Source organism: Vanessa cardui, chromosome 6 (assembly GCF_905220365.1).
Source record: "Vanessa cardui chromosome 6, ilVanCard2.1, whole genome shotgun sequence".
In the NCBI taxonomy this organism is placed as follows: Eukaryota; Metazoa; Arthropoda; class Insecta; order Lepidoptera; family Nymphalidae; genus Vanessa; species Vanessa cardui.
In genome coordinates, this window is record NC_061128.1 from 9,884,998 (window position 1) to 9,900,384 (window position 15,387).

The 15,387-nt window shown below is 32.9% G+C and overlaps 2 protein-coding genes across 2 annotated transcripts; one reads left to right on the forward strand and one right to left on the reverse strand.

The window, feature by feature from the left end:
* Window positions 1-42: 42 nt before the first annotated feature.
* LOC124530394 (protein Spindly-B) lies at window positions 43-3,308 on the forward strand. Its single transcript, XM_047104552.1, has 5 exons — window positions 43-784; window positions 1,070-1,161; window positions 1,628-1,742; window positions 2,750-2,882; window positions 3,068-3,308. The coding sequence occupies exons 1-5, from the start codon at window positions 97-99 to the stop codon at window positions 3,306-3,308; spliced, it is 1,269 nt and encodes a 422-aa protein (XP_046960508.1). The 5' UTR covers window positions 43-96.
* Window positions 3,309-4,264: 956 nt separating this feature from the next.
* Window positions 4,265-15,387, reverse strand: LOC124530765. The gene is made up of 4 exons (XM_047105041.1): window positions 15,258-15,387; window positions 12,513-12,649; window positions 4,770-4,930; window positions 4,265-4,438 (listed from the first exon to the last, which is right to left on the reverse strand). Exons 1-4 carry the CDS (start codon window positions 15,363-15,365, stop codon window positions 4,290-4,292), a joined length of 555 nt encoding a protein of 184 aa, XP_046960997.1. The 5' UTR covers window positions 15,366-15,387; the 3' UTR covers window positions 4,265-4,289.

The window sequence follows — 15,387 nt, forward strand, 5'->3', positions numbered from 1 at the left end:
AATCTTACCGTTGGTTTGAATTTATAGTGTAAGTACTAAGTAGAGATTATTTTTACAACTATTATTGCCGTTTAATTGTTCCAAAAAAGATAAAATATGGATTATTCGACGATTAGCAATAAAACTAACGTGACAGAAGCTGAAGATTTAACTGGCAGTGAACTTTCTGAACAGTATTACTCTCTTCGAAAACAATACGAGAATTTATGCAGCAACTTTGAAACTATTAAACAAGAGCTCCACGATACAAGAAGAAGTTATCAAACTGCTTTAGACGTGCAAAGTCATCTCACTGCTGAATTAGAAAGCTACCAAGCGGATGAAAAGAAACGTAGAAGCGAATTAACAGCACGTATTACGGCCTATCAAGAAGAAATATCGGCTTTGAGACAAGAGCGAACAGATTTGGCAGAACGACATGTTAGTGATATTAAAATATTAGAAACAGAAAATAAACGTTTGAAAGAGGAAAAAGTTATCGTTAATCGCCAATCTCCCGTGCCTGATACCTCTGAAATAGACGAAACGCGTGCAGCGCTGTCAGCTGCAGCATCTGAAGCATTTGCAGCGAAAACGGCGCTTGAACAAGCGCGTGTCGAAATTTGTTCATGGCAGATGAAAGTTGAGGAATTAGTTACACAAGTAAGTGAGCTTCGTGTAGCCGCAGAAATAAGGAAAGAGGAATTAAACGCAGCTGGTGAGCGAGAAGCTGCAGCGCTTGCGGATTTAGCAGAAGCTAGAGCTTTGCTTCACCAAGTCGATTCTCAAGATGCCCAACCACATGGTAATTCATTTAATTTATGAATAAAAAAAATTGTGTTCTTTTTGCAGTCAGATTAAATATACATAATACTCACAAAATAATTGTTCTAAAATTAAAATGTGTCTAATAATTACTCAGGTATTTGGGAACAGTCAGAATGTATTTAAAAAAGAATATTATCAACTGTTTATGTAAAGCCAATGCATGATAATATATTAAGTATACACCTTTTATAATGTGTATCTGCATCAGCAATTGAGATTAGATCACTTGAAAGTTTTGCTCAATGTTAAATTTTTTTTTCAGCTGCTAAAGGTAACTCAATATTTGCTGAAGTTGAAGATAAGAGACAAGAGATGGCTAAAAATCTTATTCAAATGAAACAAACTAATTCTAGAGTAAGTGTGTTACAGCTTTATGAAATATTTTAATAAAAAACATATGAAGGTAATTTATCTTTCATTAGTATTTCAGTTTAGGTTTCTTTTAAACATAGCTATCTTATCAACTAGGTGCATATTGAAATGTATTAATAATTATTATTCATGTATAATATGCAATCAGTAGTAAGACTGTGAGTAGATGGGATAGAGAAAGTAACTATTGGCAAATATGGCCTTTACCCAATTTCCCCATTCCAACACCATGTCAGCTCACTTGAGTGAATATTGAATGTTCCCTACTAGGAGGTTTGGAGTTCCAATATTCTTGGATTTCCGAGTTACAGGCTTTTAGTTGTTTTGGGCTCTCTTTAGTTTCAAGATGTTGTTGTTGCTGTTGCTTGCAGTTGACCAGAGTTATATGCCATATGACCAAGTAGGTTTAATTATGATTTATAAAAAAGCAAATATTTTTGTGTTTCAGTTGAGAAGAGATCTGGCAAACAAGCAAGCAGAGTTAGAAGCACTTTTGCATGAGAAACAAACAGTTTGGGAACAGCAAGCCGGAGCAGCTGCTCATCATGACCGTGAACTTATCGGTAAGAACAAATTATATTTGATTCTCTTTTTAGATTCAGATTATTTGTAAAGATTTTTAAATTTTCTAATAAGTTATTTCTTGAACCTACAAGTCACAAATGATAATAGAGATGAAAGATATAAAGATCTTGATGCTACCAGGTTTTTAACCATGCAAATTATAATATTATAGTATACTACATATACCTCTTACCATATTTAATACTTAACAGGTTCAGGTCACCTGTTATATTTTTGAGGCAATAATGCGCATACGCAACTGGTAATTAATTAACAGGCTTTTATTTTTTGTTTTCTATGTCCATAAATTGTTTGATACAGTTAGGGCTTAAATAACTTTAAATGTCTTATTTGTAATAACCAAGTGCAATTCATTTTCAAAACAATTAATATTATAGAGTCGAGATGGCCCAGTGGTTAGAACGCGTGCATCTTAACCGATGATTGCGGGTTCAAACCCAGGCAAGCACCGCTGATACATGTGCTTAATTTGTCATTATAATTCATTTCGTGCTCAGCGGTGAAGGAAAACATCGTGAGGAAACCTGCATGTGACAAATTTCATAGAAATTCTGCCACATGTGTATTCCACCAACCCGCATTGGAACAGCGTGGTGGAATATGTTCCAAACCTTCTCCTCAAAGGGAGAGGAGGCCTTTAGCCCAGCAGTGGGAATTTACAGGCTGCTGTTGTTGTTGTTGTTGTAATATTATAAATTATCTTTGAGATTCTTTATAATACACAAATGTCTTGGCATCAATTTAATTTTTGCTGATATCCAAAATTACGAAAATACTGTCAGATTGACATTACTTAACGAAAGGGCCAGATGCTAAGATTATGTAAAGGATTTAGATTTTTCATCCACAGCCGTAGCAGTAATGTTTAATTGCATTAAAGTGTTGTGAGGCAGTATAATGAGTAATGATTATAAAAGAGAGCACTATCACTTAAAATTATTGAGAAAGTATAGAACTGTTCCCATTTTATGTTGTTATTTTACAGAGAGCTATGAAGATCGCATAACTCAGCTAGAAGGCTTATGCGAGAGGCAAAGACGAGAGTTGGCGCGATGGTTTGGTAAACTTTGCGAACCAACCGAACAGGGCTGGCTCCCGGGCGTGTTGGATCATCTAAAGTAAGTACTTTATAGTTTTTTTTAAGAGAATATTCGGTCAATCTATTTGACTTAATGACCTAGAGTTGCATGGATACAATCTCATAAGTGACACTGTTGAGTGAGAATTTTAACAAATTCCAATACTTTTAGGATTAAGTCTACATTTGAAAGTTTAATGTATGTATATATCTTTTCATATGAAGAAATGAATGCGAGCAACTACGAGCAGAAGTATTATGTAGAGGGGCGGCTCAGTTGGCCAGCGCAGCACAAGTGAGAGAGTTGCGAAGGAAAATCGCCCTTCTTACCGCGACAGGCGTTAAGCAATCTCCCGTACAAACAAACGAAGTCGATAGAGACGATATAGGCATGCAGAAAGTAACCATTCAAGTTAATAATAGACCAAATCCAGATGATGTTAGAAAAAAAGTGTCCTTTAATTAATAATGTTTTAGGTGTATAACTTATGTAAATAAAAATTAATTATTCTTTCTAAAATTGTATTTAATTTTTTTATGCTTCTCCACAAATTAATAAAGGAAAATTACATAATGCGTTATATACAATAAACGTTTATTATAGTGATTTTATATTTTATAAGTAGAAGTAACAAGTAAGTCTGTTCAATTCAATTCTTGGTTTAATGGCTTTTAATTGTGCCGACAGGGTACAGATTATTTCGCCAATGTCACGTAGGATGGAGATGACACGATAGAGATTGATTGGTATGGTTGAGGACACAAACTCAATTCAATTGTGAAGACTAGCATTATAGTAGTAGTAATTTCGTTGATAATCATTTCCATCTCCACCATATCTTTTTTCAGCAACTATTGACTAGCGAATAAGTAAATTTAAATATATTTCTTTGAAAGTAAAATGTGGGATATAATGCTTTTCGATTTACAATTAATGATTATCATAATATTATATTAGCACATTAAAATTAATATAGTGTACTGAAAATACCTTTTTATGAATGAACAGTAGGCAGAAAAATATGTCATTTACAAACGCCTAGAACTTGTGATTTGTTTTTGTAATTGAATATCTTTATAATGTAACTTTTTGGTAGCTGCGTTCCCAATGCGGGAGGTCAGACTGCACACTAGAGGGGCCATTCCTTCTCCATTAGGGTTTTTACTATTGGGGACTCTATAAAATATAACTGGATGTTTATTTTTGTGACGTCATCAGTTTATAAGAATTTAATAAATTTATTAAAGTTATATGTATAGGCTCTTACAGAGGAGAGTTAAGATCTTTCAATACGCGGATTTTTGAACATGATGGATCATGAAACAGATAACAGAGACATATTTCTATTTGTACATAGATTATTGTGTTCTTAAGAATGTTTCTATCGACCAACATACGCTATAGTGGACGTGATTCGATAGCAGTTATTTGCAACATTGAGATATGTCAGTCGTCGGTAAGGTCGTCGTGCGTGGCGAGGTGTGCACGTGCGCGCGCCACGCGCCGGGTGCGCTGCGCCGTCGCGCGCGCCTCTCGCGCTGACCGCGCCTCTAGCCTCTTCGAGCTGGCATCTTGCACGCACTGAGTAAAAGCCCCTGACGACAGTTAACCACTTATTTAAAAATCCCTATATTAAATACTTAAACATAATATATGTAGTATTTTTTACTTACAATTTATTTATTTATTTTAAGAAATTAAACTTATGATATTCAAAATGTATACAGCCATGTAAGTGCAAAACGAGAAGCGGCTGTCTCAAGGCAGCGGGTCTATCTCATAAAGGTACAAATTTCCAGTAAAATAAATGCGATGTTCGATAAAAGTATACGAACAATTTAAATAGTAGATTATTTTAGAGTCGGTAAATGAAATAGATTAAATAAAACAGCTCTACTTATCAATAAATTATTACATACAACTAACCTACAATATTCCAGCATTTAACAATATCTGAAGGACCTTTCATGTCATAGCAATCAATGATTTTATCCTTAAAATCCTCGCAGATCGGATCCTCATTCGGTATGTGAGATGTTCGCATTTCTACACGCGTCACCAAGGAGTTTAATTCTTCCACCGTTAAACTGTAATCACAATTCAGCGATTTAATATAATACACGATTGAAAAATTACTGGTAGGTATTATAAGACGCGTAGTCATCGGAGTCAAATCTAAGCTTGCGGCAAGCATCATATATTGCAAGCGATACTGTGTGTACTATTTTATGTCCAGTTGAAGAAAAGCATGCGTCGTAATTCTGGAAGTATGTATCGCCGTCCCCGGGGAACAAAATGATAACTTCCATTATCATCGTTTTAGTGTTTTGTCATTTTTGAGATCTTTGGATACTAATACACCTGCTCAATTTTTTTCATAAATATTGTAGTGATACTCACGAAGTTACAAAATATTACACTACTATTCTACGATTATACTCATGCCTGATATTTCAAGAACAAAAATATATTGTACTATTATCTAAATGTCTTTATATCTTACTGTAGGACAAACAGACTAACAATTATTTTCTCGTGAAAACTTCTCGACTAGCTTGTGATAAAAGCAGTTATCATTTTATTCTTGTGCTAAACAGTCTACTTGTTTCGTATAAGGTGTGTTTGTAATAATACTTTTGATAAAGTAGTTATAATTCATACCATGTTATATGTTAAAAGAGCCCAAAAGAAGGAATTTATTAAGAGGAAAATGATATAGCTGAAGATTTCTCGGGGGACGAATCAGAGTATTAGTCGAGTCTACGTAGAACATCAAAAATATTGCAACTCAACTGTCTGTCAAGTACTGGAGGCAATTCGGATTACATAGAAAATGCAACTAAAAATTTGTAAACAATATCCAAAATTTATTTATTTTAACACAAGAAATATCATAGCATCGCTATGAGTTATATACGAAGCTCATGAAATTTCAGATAATCCTAAACCAAGACAGAATGTATTCTTGACTTGACTCCAACTAAGATTTATAATATAAAAAATATATATCAAGGAGGTGCCAATGAATGGCTTCAAAATCAAAATGAACCATCAAAAGGAAAGATTGGAATTAATGAACATGGCATACGAGAGAAACGCTGAGCTGGTTTAAGGTCTTAAACTGGTGGACCAGCTTTGTCGTGACGTGAATGACTACGTTTTGGCTCTGTATGTCATAACGGGTAGGAGGCCCCGGTTTAAGACTATCGTCTTAAGGCACTGTAGGATCGACGATGTAAAGATTCGACGTAACTTCCGAAACGCTGCCAAACCTAGCTGAATTCTTCTATTCACCTCGTCCTCAAGGTTGTTCTACCAAAGCAGTCCGAAGTCCAGCCTGTCCAGGAGGTTGGAATTCGTCGAGACTTCGCGCAAGATTGACACCAGAGACCATAGATGTCTTCAACTTTCGAAACGGTTTTGAGTATCTCATAGTCTGAAGTTGGTACCTTTTACTATAAAAGAAAGTATCCTATTCACAACTTCACTGTATATGATGATATTAATTGTAAAGGCTTGTTAGATATTGCTATGTTTGGCATGCTCAGATTGCGAAAAGAGGTGCTAATAAAATAGGTACTTGCTTGAGGCAATTGCTACTCCATGAGAAGAAAAGAGGCGTCTATAACATGTTATTTTACTCCGATGTATGTTACGGTCAAAATAAAAACAGATTTATTTTAGTTCGATATATATTTACATTACAAAAGCTTGGATTTTATACAATGGACAGATGTTTTGAGATCGACCAACACCAAAGTGTGGGAGATTCGATGCATTTCAATATTGAGGGTTAACTGAACTAGAATAGAATATACTCCCGATTAAATTTACTCAATTATTAGGAACACATGTGTTAATGGTGGCAGATATAACGCCAAGGAAATGGTCAATCAAAGTTTAACAACCTAAGGGGCAGCCTAAAAAACTGGTAAGATGGTAAGAGAATATTGTGGACTCAAATTATGGAAGAGAGTGTCACCCATTCACAGCAATCAGTATTAAAATACAGATATGATTTAAACATAGAACCTGTGAAGAATCAGTATGAAACGAGATACCCGACAGATAGTGAGTCCAAACCCCAGCGATGTGACGGAGTTGCCAGTGCTATACATATGTATACTAAACTTTTTCCAGTAAGCAAGGCTATGTATGACGGTTTTATGTGCGTTTCCAAGTCAGGACATATCTCAAGCATTATCACGCTCTTAACAAGTTTCTAACTCATCAGGGTAACTCTGGAAGCAATGCTAATGACGAGGAAGAAGATCATGATCATGATCTTATAGTGACGCATCTCAATCTATGCTGTCAATTATTACGTAACAACTTAATGCTTCGAGTACTGAGATTCCAGATACTATTGATTTTTAATTGTTATGGACCACGATCGTGGTCTTAGGGAGTGGACGTATTAGGACAGGAAGTCGCTTAAGTATTACATGGATAAGACTTGGTATTACATGGATCTCACAACTTTTTACCGCAGAACAACTGAGTTGCGAGACTTGGTTTTTTTGACAAGTATTGCTTTTGATGGGATTACTTATTTACTCGATTTTAAGAAGGATTAAATATTGGACGTTTTGTTGTATTTCCTTGGTTTAATTTTGTTTTAGTAAAAAGGTATCATGAGAAAAGCAAAACTAAACGTGATAACCATATCAAAATTTTACAAGAAAAATCGATTACAGTCATTAAACATAAAATGGTAAATGAATATTTACGAGAACAAAATGATATTATGGTATTATCATTTGCGTTTGGACTCTTGAAACCCTAAGAATAAAATGATATAGCTGTTGTACAATATTTGACTTTGGATAGGAAATACTGTGAATAAAATGATAACGGGCGTTAGGCAACACAGGTGATGATTGATTTTGGCTAACTTCTTATTTTTTAAATATCTCCGTTTCAACATAGGTTACAGGTTCTTCTCGTTATTAACTTATAGCTTATAAAAATCTAATTTTCTATAAACTTTAAATCACGCTTCTATGTCCAGTATTTAAAAAGTTATTGACGAAAACATGTTTTTTAATTCTCCTGAAAATTTACGTTTTGTTAGTTATCTTTTTATTCCCCGGGGACGGCGGTATATTCTTGGCCTCAAATTAAAAAAAAAATCATAGAATACTGCACTAAAAACAATCGGTCTAGTGCGCACATAAATATTTTGTTACTTCTTTTATTTAATTTCTCATGGTCTAAATATAACGAATATTTTATTGTAAGTATATAAAAATAATTTCAATGAATTTGTTTGTTTGAGCCTCAAATACACGTATTTCTTATTATTTCTAGTATAGTATTGTAACTAGGGAATGGAATCCCGATCTCGCGAGATCCTGGGTAATTTTTCGGGATCAATCCCGACTCATAATATGACGAGGTCCCGTTCAAGATTGTCGGGATTGGGCGGCAATGGTCGGCGATGATATGTTTATCCATTCGAGACCCTTTTTACGGATGAAGAAAATGCTGTCGTTTTACATCGTTTTACAAAATAAATTTCATGTCGAGACACAGATTAAGTTAGTGCAGAAATTAAAAATGGTGCATCAGAATTTACGTGAAGTTAAGTAATTATTTTGGGAGCTTTAAAGCGTCTGCAAAGCAAAACGGCCGACGGAATGTGTCTGGGAGTATTGGCAACTTATTTTTAAGGATATTGCCTAAAATATACGTAAAAATCAGCTTGGAGAATTAACGTGAGGTAAGTAATGTTTTTACGTACCTTGATTACCTGATCCCTGAAAATTGGCCGTCCAAGCAACCTAGCAGGTAAGCATGCGTTATTAGTTAATACTAACACTACCTACTGAATCGTCCACATTTCCTTTCCAGATCTTGGACATTTAGCTAGAATACCTAAAAACTCCTCTTTCAAAATCGTTGGTCACTTTAATGAGAATCCTATCTCCGAGCGTCGCATTAAAGCAATGGCAGCTCTATTATATTTGAAAATTGAAAAATACAATAAATTATAAGGATGATTTGGAGCATTGTAAAGGCGACGAGACTTTTGCATTACCTACTTACATAGTTATGATGTAAGATAAAAATGAAGAAAAAGATTATAAAGATTAATTTTTATATTGTGCATTATTATATTATGTATATTATGACGACCTTCATGGTCGAGTGGTGTGTACACCGGTTTTCATGGGTACGCCACTCTGAGGTCCCGGGTTCGATTCCCGGCCGAGTCGATGTTGATTACCATTAGTTTTCTATGTTGTCTTGGGTCTGGGTGTTTGTGGTACCGTCGTTACTTCTGATTTCCATAACACAAGTGCTTCAGCTACTTACATTGGAATCAAAGTAATGTATGTGATGTTGTCTCATATATTATTATTATATTATATATGAAGATTTTTATTGTATTATATTGCTAAACTTTTAACTGCTTCTCAAATTTAAAGTATATACATAACTATATATATATACAGGTTATACAGCTGTATATAAACGAAATTGGCAGTAAGTTAACATCAAGTCAATAAAAATAATTTTATCTCAATCTTTTAATTGTATGTAAAAATCATAAGATATTCGACGACACAATGCCTTATTCAATAAAGATGATAACTGGTTTTAACGGCCACAGGTGTTTCTTTTCGTTTCTAGGAAAAACGAAGAACAATTAAAACATACCATTTTTATACGAAAACAAAATGATGACAATATTTCACTATTTAAACACGCTTTAGTCATTAACGATCTATTAATTATTATCATTAGTTTATTTTTAAGTGCCAAATCTAGCATCTATTCTTAAATTGTCTACGACAGACCAATAAATAATTTAAACTGATTATATCACTAAGGTAGTCAAATTTATTACTTTCGAACTGTCAACGCTTAAATTTATTTAAAAAGATACTTTAAGTCATAATTTTGCTATTGTATCAATATTAAGGAAAATCTACGACCGGTTTTTCTCATAATTTGATAATAGTTAAAACTTACTAAAACTTTTAAAATGTTGCCTACATTATAAAACTTTATTTTAATTTTATTTCATATGACTGTACAAGTATCTTTAAATAAATAAGCAACGACAAAATATTTCTGCATTTATTTATGCTATATTTTTTATAAATGAGCCTCTGTGCTATTAAATAAAAAATGGAAAGATAATTAGCAAAAATTATCGAAACTTGCAAAATCGTAAAAAGTTTTTCCTAAAAAGTTTGATAGTAATTATGGTTAAATTTTGGCTAATTGGTGAACAAAAATATGTGTAATTGTTCAGCTGTATCGTTTTCGTAGTAAATACACATAACTCCATGATTTATTTCTTCATCGTCGAAAATAGAATCCGATCAAAAACTATGAAACCTTAATTCACGATGATTTTCCTTATAAAGTAAGTATATAAACCTATTTATTAACGATGTGTAATAATAAATTCAAACAACAAAATTGCAATAATAAAACGTTTATTATTGACCATTCTCAATGAGTTTCGAAACAAAGATCGCTAGGAGATGTCTATCTTGATCCGGGTTCATACGACGAGAGCAGCACTTTGATCTTACGACTTTTTATTTTTTTTGTAACTATATTTTCATCGTACAAAATGCAAGTTAATAAAGTTTTGTTTCTTTAATAATGTTCACTATAATAACAAGGCGCACTACTGGTTCCCTATAATTGATTTTAAGCTAAAACAAATAGGTAATTTTTATGTCATGCCAAATGGGTCATCAGGTAGATAGAATAATAAAAATATAGAAATACAAAAATCTTTCGAGTACCTATTCCTTTTTTTTCAAAAACAATAATCACTAGCAGAGAAAATACAATTTAGAACGAAGATAATTAAATTCACTACTTAATAGATTCTTAGAAAAAAGCAATATATATATTTTTTATTTTATAGGTTGACGGACGAGCATATGGGGCACCTGATGGTAAGTGGTCACCATCACCCATAGGCTATGACGCTGTAAAAAAAATATTAACTATTCCTTACACCGTCAATGAAAGTGTATAGCATATAATATAAGTTATATAATATAAGCAATATAAGTTTTGAGATCGACCCCATCTCATTTTAAGGATAATGTATTTAAAAGCACAAGGTACTTCATTGGGGTTGGCGGACGTGATGACAAACATGTCTCAGAATTTCTTTTCGCACATGCAGGTTTCCTCACAACCTGTCCTGTGTCCTTGACCGGAGAGTTACAAAAAAATATCGAACGACAAACTCTGTGATGATTACGTAGTTTTAAATAAACTCAATTTGTACTTTTGCGTTGAATTATCCTTATTCTCATTTAAAAATAAAAAAAACAACATTAATTACATAGAAAACATCATAAGAATTAGGTACTAAAAATTATGAAGATTTTTTAAAATGTTTTTTCTCTTCACTGTTTATATATTTGTTTCTTTTTTACAATGTATCGTAATTCATAAGGTACGCTACCTTAAAAAACTTTAATCAGCCTACTTGGTCGTTTAAGCTGCATGAAAAATACCTTGTATTAAATTCTTTAAAAAAAATGATGTGGCAGCTATTTAATCATCAGTTCAATATGAATAAGGAAATAATTATTTTTTAAACATATACCGCTTATTATCTTTGCCGCATACGTGTTAGTGTTTATTACATTATGTATATATTTTTTAATTATAATTGGTAGATGGATAAAAAACATTGGTTCTGCAAGAAATGCTCAACCGTAGTGTATAGTCGTATTAAGGTTTTAATTAAATTAACAAAAAAGTTGTTTCATTGGATTAACATGACATTTCAGAGAAGCTGTCATTTGAAATTTTGTCATTATTATTATTATTTTTTATTTTTTATTTTATAGGTTGGTTAAGGGACGAGCATAAGGGCCACCTGATGGTAAGTGGTCACCATCACCCATAGACAATGACGCTGTAAGAAATATTAACTACTTACTAACTTCCTCACATCGTCAATGTACCACCAACCATGGGAACTAAGATTTTTGTCCCTTGTGCCTGTAGTTACATTGGCTCACTCACCCTTCAAACCGGAACACAACAATACTGAGTACTGTTATTTGGCGGTAGAATAACTGGTGAGTGGGTGGTACCTACCCAGATGGGCTTGCACTAAGCCCTACCACCAAGAAAAAAAAATATCATTGTTCTTTTCTGTGTCGTTGTCTTATGTTAGGTCACACAGACTTGGCACAGACTTCTATTGGATTTTGTCTGTGCAACTTAGCAGCGCGGACTAAAATCGGTTGATTAGGAAGTCTCTATGTGTGTCTGTGTATTATTTGGAGCAAAATAAATGATCATTAATAATTCTTAAGTGATTAATTTTTTACTGATAAAATAATGAAATTCTTTTTTTCACTAAAACTTTTCATTTTAAAAGATTTCATTTCATTCTTAGAACTCCTGAATCCTCAGTCCTTCTCCAACTGACGGTTCCAATACACATATTTTTACCGTTTAAATGATTATTCCTTTTCAATCCAGTAACTACTATCAAGAACAATTTTGTTATAATTTGTTATAATAAAAATAGTTGCCAAAATGAGGCAAATCTAATTTTTCGATCTTCAAGCACTCTCTGCTTCGCGTTACGAATCTTGCAAAATACATCGGGGAAAAGTAAGGTATAGGTCATAATGACCTTTGTTATCAACTGACGCTTTATCGACTCACCCACATCTCTCAGTGTGCTTGTCATCCATACACCTCAGCTTCTCAATGAATATCTTTTCTTTATAATCCCCTTTCGCGTTTAAAGAACCACTGCTCGTGTCATTTGTTATAGCAGCGTCTTCCACGAGCCTTTCAACCTTGAAAAAAATATACTTTATTTATAATATATGAATTACGTAGGAAATGAGTACAGTTCGATAAGCGTATGAATTGGGTAGGCTAACTCGGAATAGGGTATAGCATTGATTACCTAATTAGAATATGCGTAAGATTATACTATTATTCGAGTCTGAAATAAACATCCATTTGTTTTATTCTTATAATGCATCGTAATTCATAATGAATACGAATAGTACCTACTTGGTTTAAATTAAAATAAAACTACACTAATAATTGAACGCAGTTGGGATGCTCTGTTATCATTAACATTTTCAAGTTTACGTAAAACATTGTACGTTTAATAAACCATTACGAGAAATTTGCTGAACGGATACTAATTACGAATAACGACGAAGCATTTGATGTTGTTAGTTTTATTTATTGCAAGATAATTATTATTAAACAGCAAACACCCATTAAACTATTAAGTATTAATTAAATAATAATAAATATTGGACAACATCACATACTACTGTATGTACTGATACTACTGGTACTCTCAAAATCAAAATCAAAATAAACTTTATTCAAGTAGGCTTTTACAAGCACTTTTGAATCGTCATTTTATAATTAAGTGAAGCTACCACCGGTTCGAAAAGTAGATTCTACCGAGAAGAACCGGCAAGAAGTCAGTAGTTACTCTTTTTTAACATTTAAAAAATACAAAGTCATGTTAATTAAATACAATTATTTAAATTAATGTATCCTGCTTGGAAGACAACAGGTATTAACTCCACGCTTTTTTATCATCTATAAAATCTTGTATCGATCTCAATGTAAGTAGCCAAAATACTTTTGTTATGGATAATCAGAAGAAACGACGGTACCGCATTATTTGGCCATGTTATCGGTCTTTGAAAGAGAGAGAAATATAAAAGAGTCCACCAGTGTTTGCGACTCTATGCCACTTGATATATCTGTACCGGTGTAGATAGTACGGGATCGACATATCGTAGACCGCTACTATATGTCATTCCCGTACTATGTAGCCGCTAAAAAGAGGATGTTATCATTACCAGTATATGAAATATGTAGTCTTTCTTTATTTATCCAAGGGTTACTTGTTATAATGTCAGCTGATAGTTACATTGCAGACATTTATCACATCAGGTCCGACAAGTTATAATTATATTTTTGGTATATATCTTTTTTACAACGTGAAATATAGAGGAGATGCTTCGAATTTGCTTGTAACGTGCTCATTAGTGCACGGATGTGGTTAGTGTGAATTTATAATAAGCCCACGATCAAGCATCGCATTTGTTTTGCTTTTAATATTCCTAAACTTTTATAAATCACAGGTTCGTGGCTCATTATGTCATCATTGAATTTGAATATTTACAGATAACAAAAAGGTTTTCATTTAAAAAGTAATTATATGTTTATTTTTTTTTATTTAATTTATATTAGCAAGTAATTTTTAGATTATTGAAAGATCCGAATTAGCTTTTTTTTATTTCGGCTGCCACAGAACTCGTTATATCGAGATATTTATAGAATTCGATTTTGTGTTTAAATAAGGACATAGTATGCGACAGTTGCTCCGTGTACGTTAAGTACCTATTGTTCATGGATATTTCATTCGTTGAATTATTGAAAACGAATCATTATATCCTAATTAAGTCAATCCAACATCTATATAGCCTAAAGGATTACTAGCACAATAAACAAAATTATAGATTTCGGCACCACAACAGGCAGTTCAATTTCTCCGTATAAAATTGTTAAGTAGGTGGATCAACGGGTTACAAAAAAGGATTACAAAAATACAGAAAAGTATAGTTAAATATGTATAACAAAAATTTGGAATGAAGAAAATAGCGTTTTGATTAAGAGACGATAGTGTTTTTGTGATAGGAATGTGAGCGGTTTTAAAATACGATAAATAATATTAAAATGAGCATAATTACTATAAGCAAAATAAGTTTTAAGAGACGTGCTACAGAAAAATATGTAATATAGAATTGTAAAACTAATTTGTATAGACTTTGCAACTTCTGCCTAAATCTCTCCTAAATTATTTATTTACACAACAGCTTTTTTTTTATTACGAACATTATACCAATGCTAAAGCAAATGCTGAAGCTAATTTATGGCTTTCGGTTGTGCTCACAGATAATCTATGCCCGATTATCTCACCTTTGTCAGATGGTAAGGAGGAGACGCGATTGATCAGGGTTAAGTTATGAATCATCTGTCCAAACATTCTTTACCATTTAGTAGTAGGTGTTAAACTCAAATCAAATAATAATTAAATAATTTAATTTTTATGCTCTGACAACAAAAACAATTGAAATTAGAATCATTCTGCCGCCATACTGTTTTTATTTTTTAATATAGAGTCGGCTCAGGATTATGTTAGTTCCAAATTTGTTTAGGTATTCATAAGTTCTGATGGAATAAAGAAATTTCTACAAATAAATCAACCCTTATTGCAATACGCAATACGCAAAAATATACGCAAAACAGTTGTGTATTATTAATAATACACAACTGTTTTGCGCGGTCGTAGTGTTTTTATACTCTATTTCGTCTCATTAGTTAGATAAACTTAAATTAAATCCAAAGAAAATATTTGAAGATTACCATTTTATTTGAGATATTGATTTTGTGGTCTTCCGATATGTCCTCCATGGCTTTATCTGCTTCGTGACGGTGGAAATGTGTTGCTCTGGTTGATTGATTGCTTCCCATTTCTGTTTAAAATTGTGCATAA

Bases quoted from the DNA above. Each gene is read 5' to 3' on its own strand.
- LOC124530394 (XM_047104552.1), top strand. From the start codon at position 97: ATGGATTATTCGACGATTAGCAATAAAACTAACGTGACAGAAGCTGAA. The intron at 785-1,069 runs GTAATTCATTTA...TTTTTTTTTCAG, and splicing joins TCAAGATGCCCAACCACATG to CTGCTAAAGGTAACTCAATA. The intron at 1,743-2,749 runs GTAAGAACAAAT...GTTATTTTACAG, and splicing joins TCATGACCGTGAACTTATCG to AGAGCTATGAAGATCGCATA.
- LOC124530765 (XM_047105041.1), bottom strand. From the start codon at position 15,365: ATGGGAAGCAATCAATCAACCAGAGCAACACATTTCCACCGTCACGAA. The intron at 4,931-12,512 runs GTGAGTCGATAA...TTGTGATTACAG, and splicing joins AAGCACACTGAGAGATGTGG to TTTAACGGTGGAAGAATTAA. The intron at 4,439-4,769 runs GTTAGTTGTATG...AACTGTCGTCAG, and splicing joins TAAATGCTGGAATATTGTAG to GGGCTTTTACTCAGTGCGTG.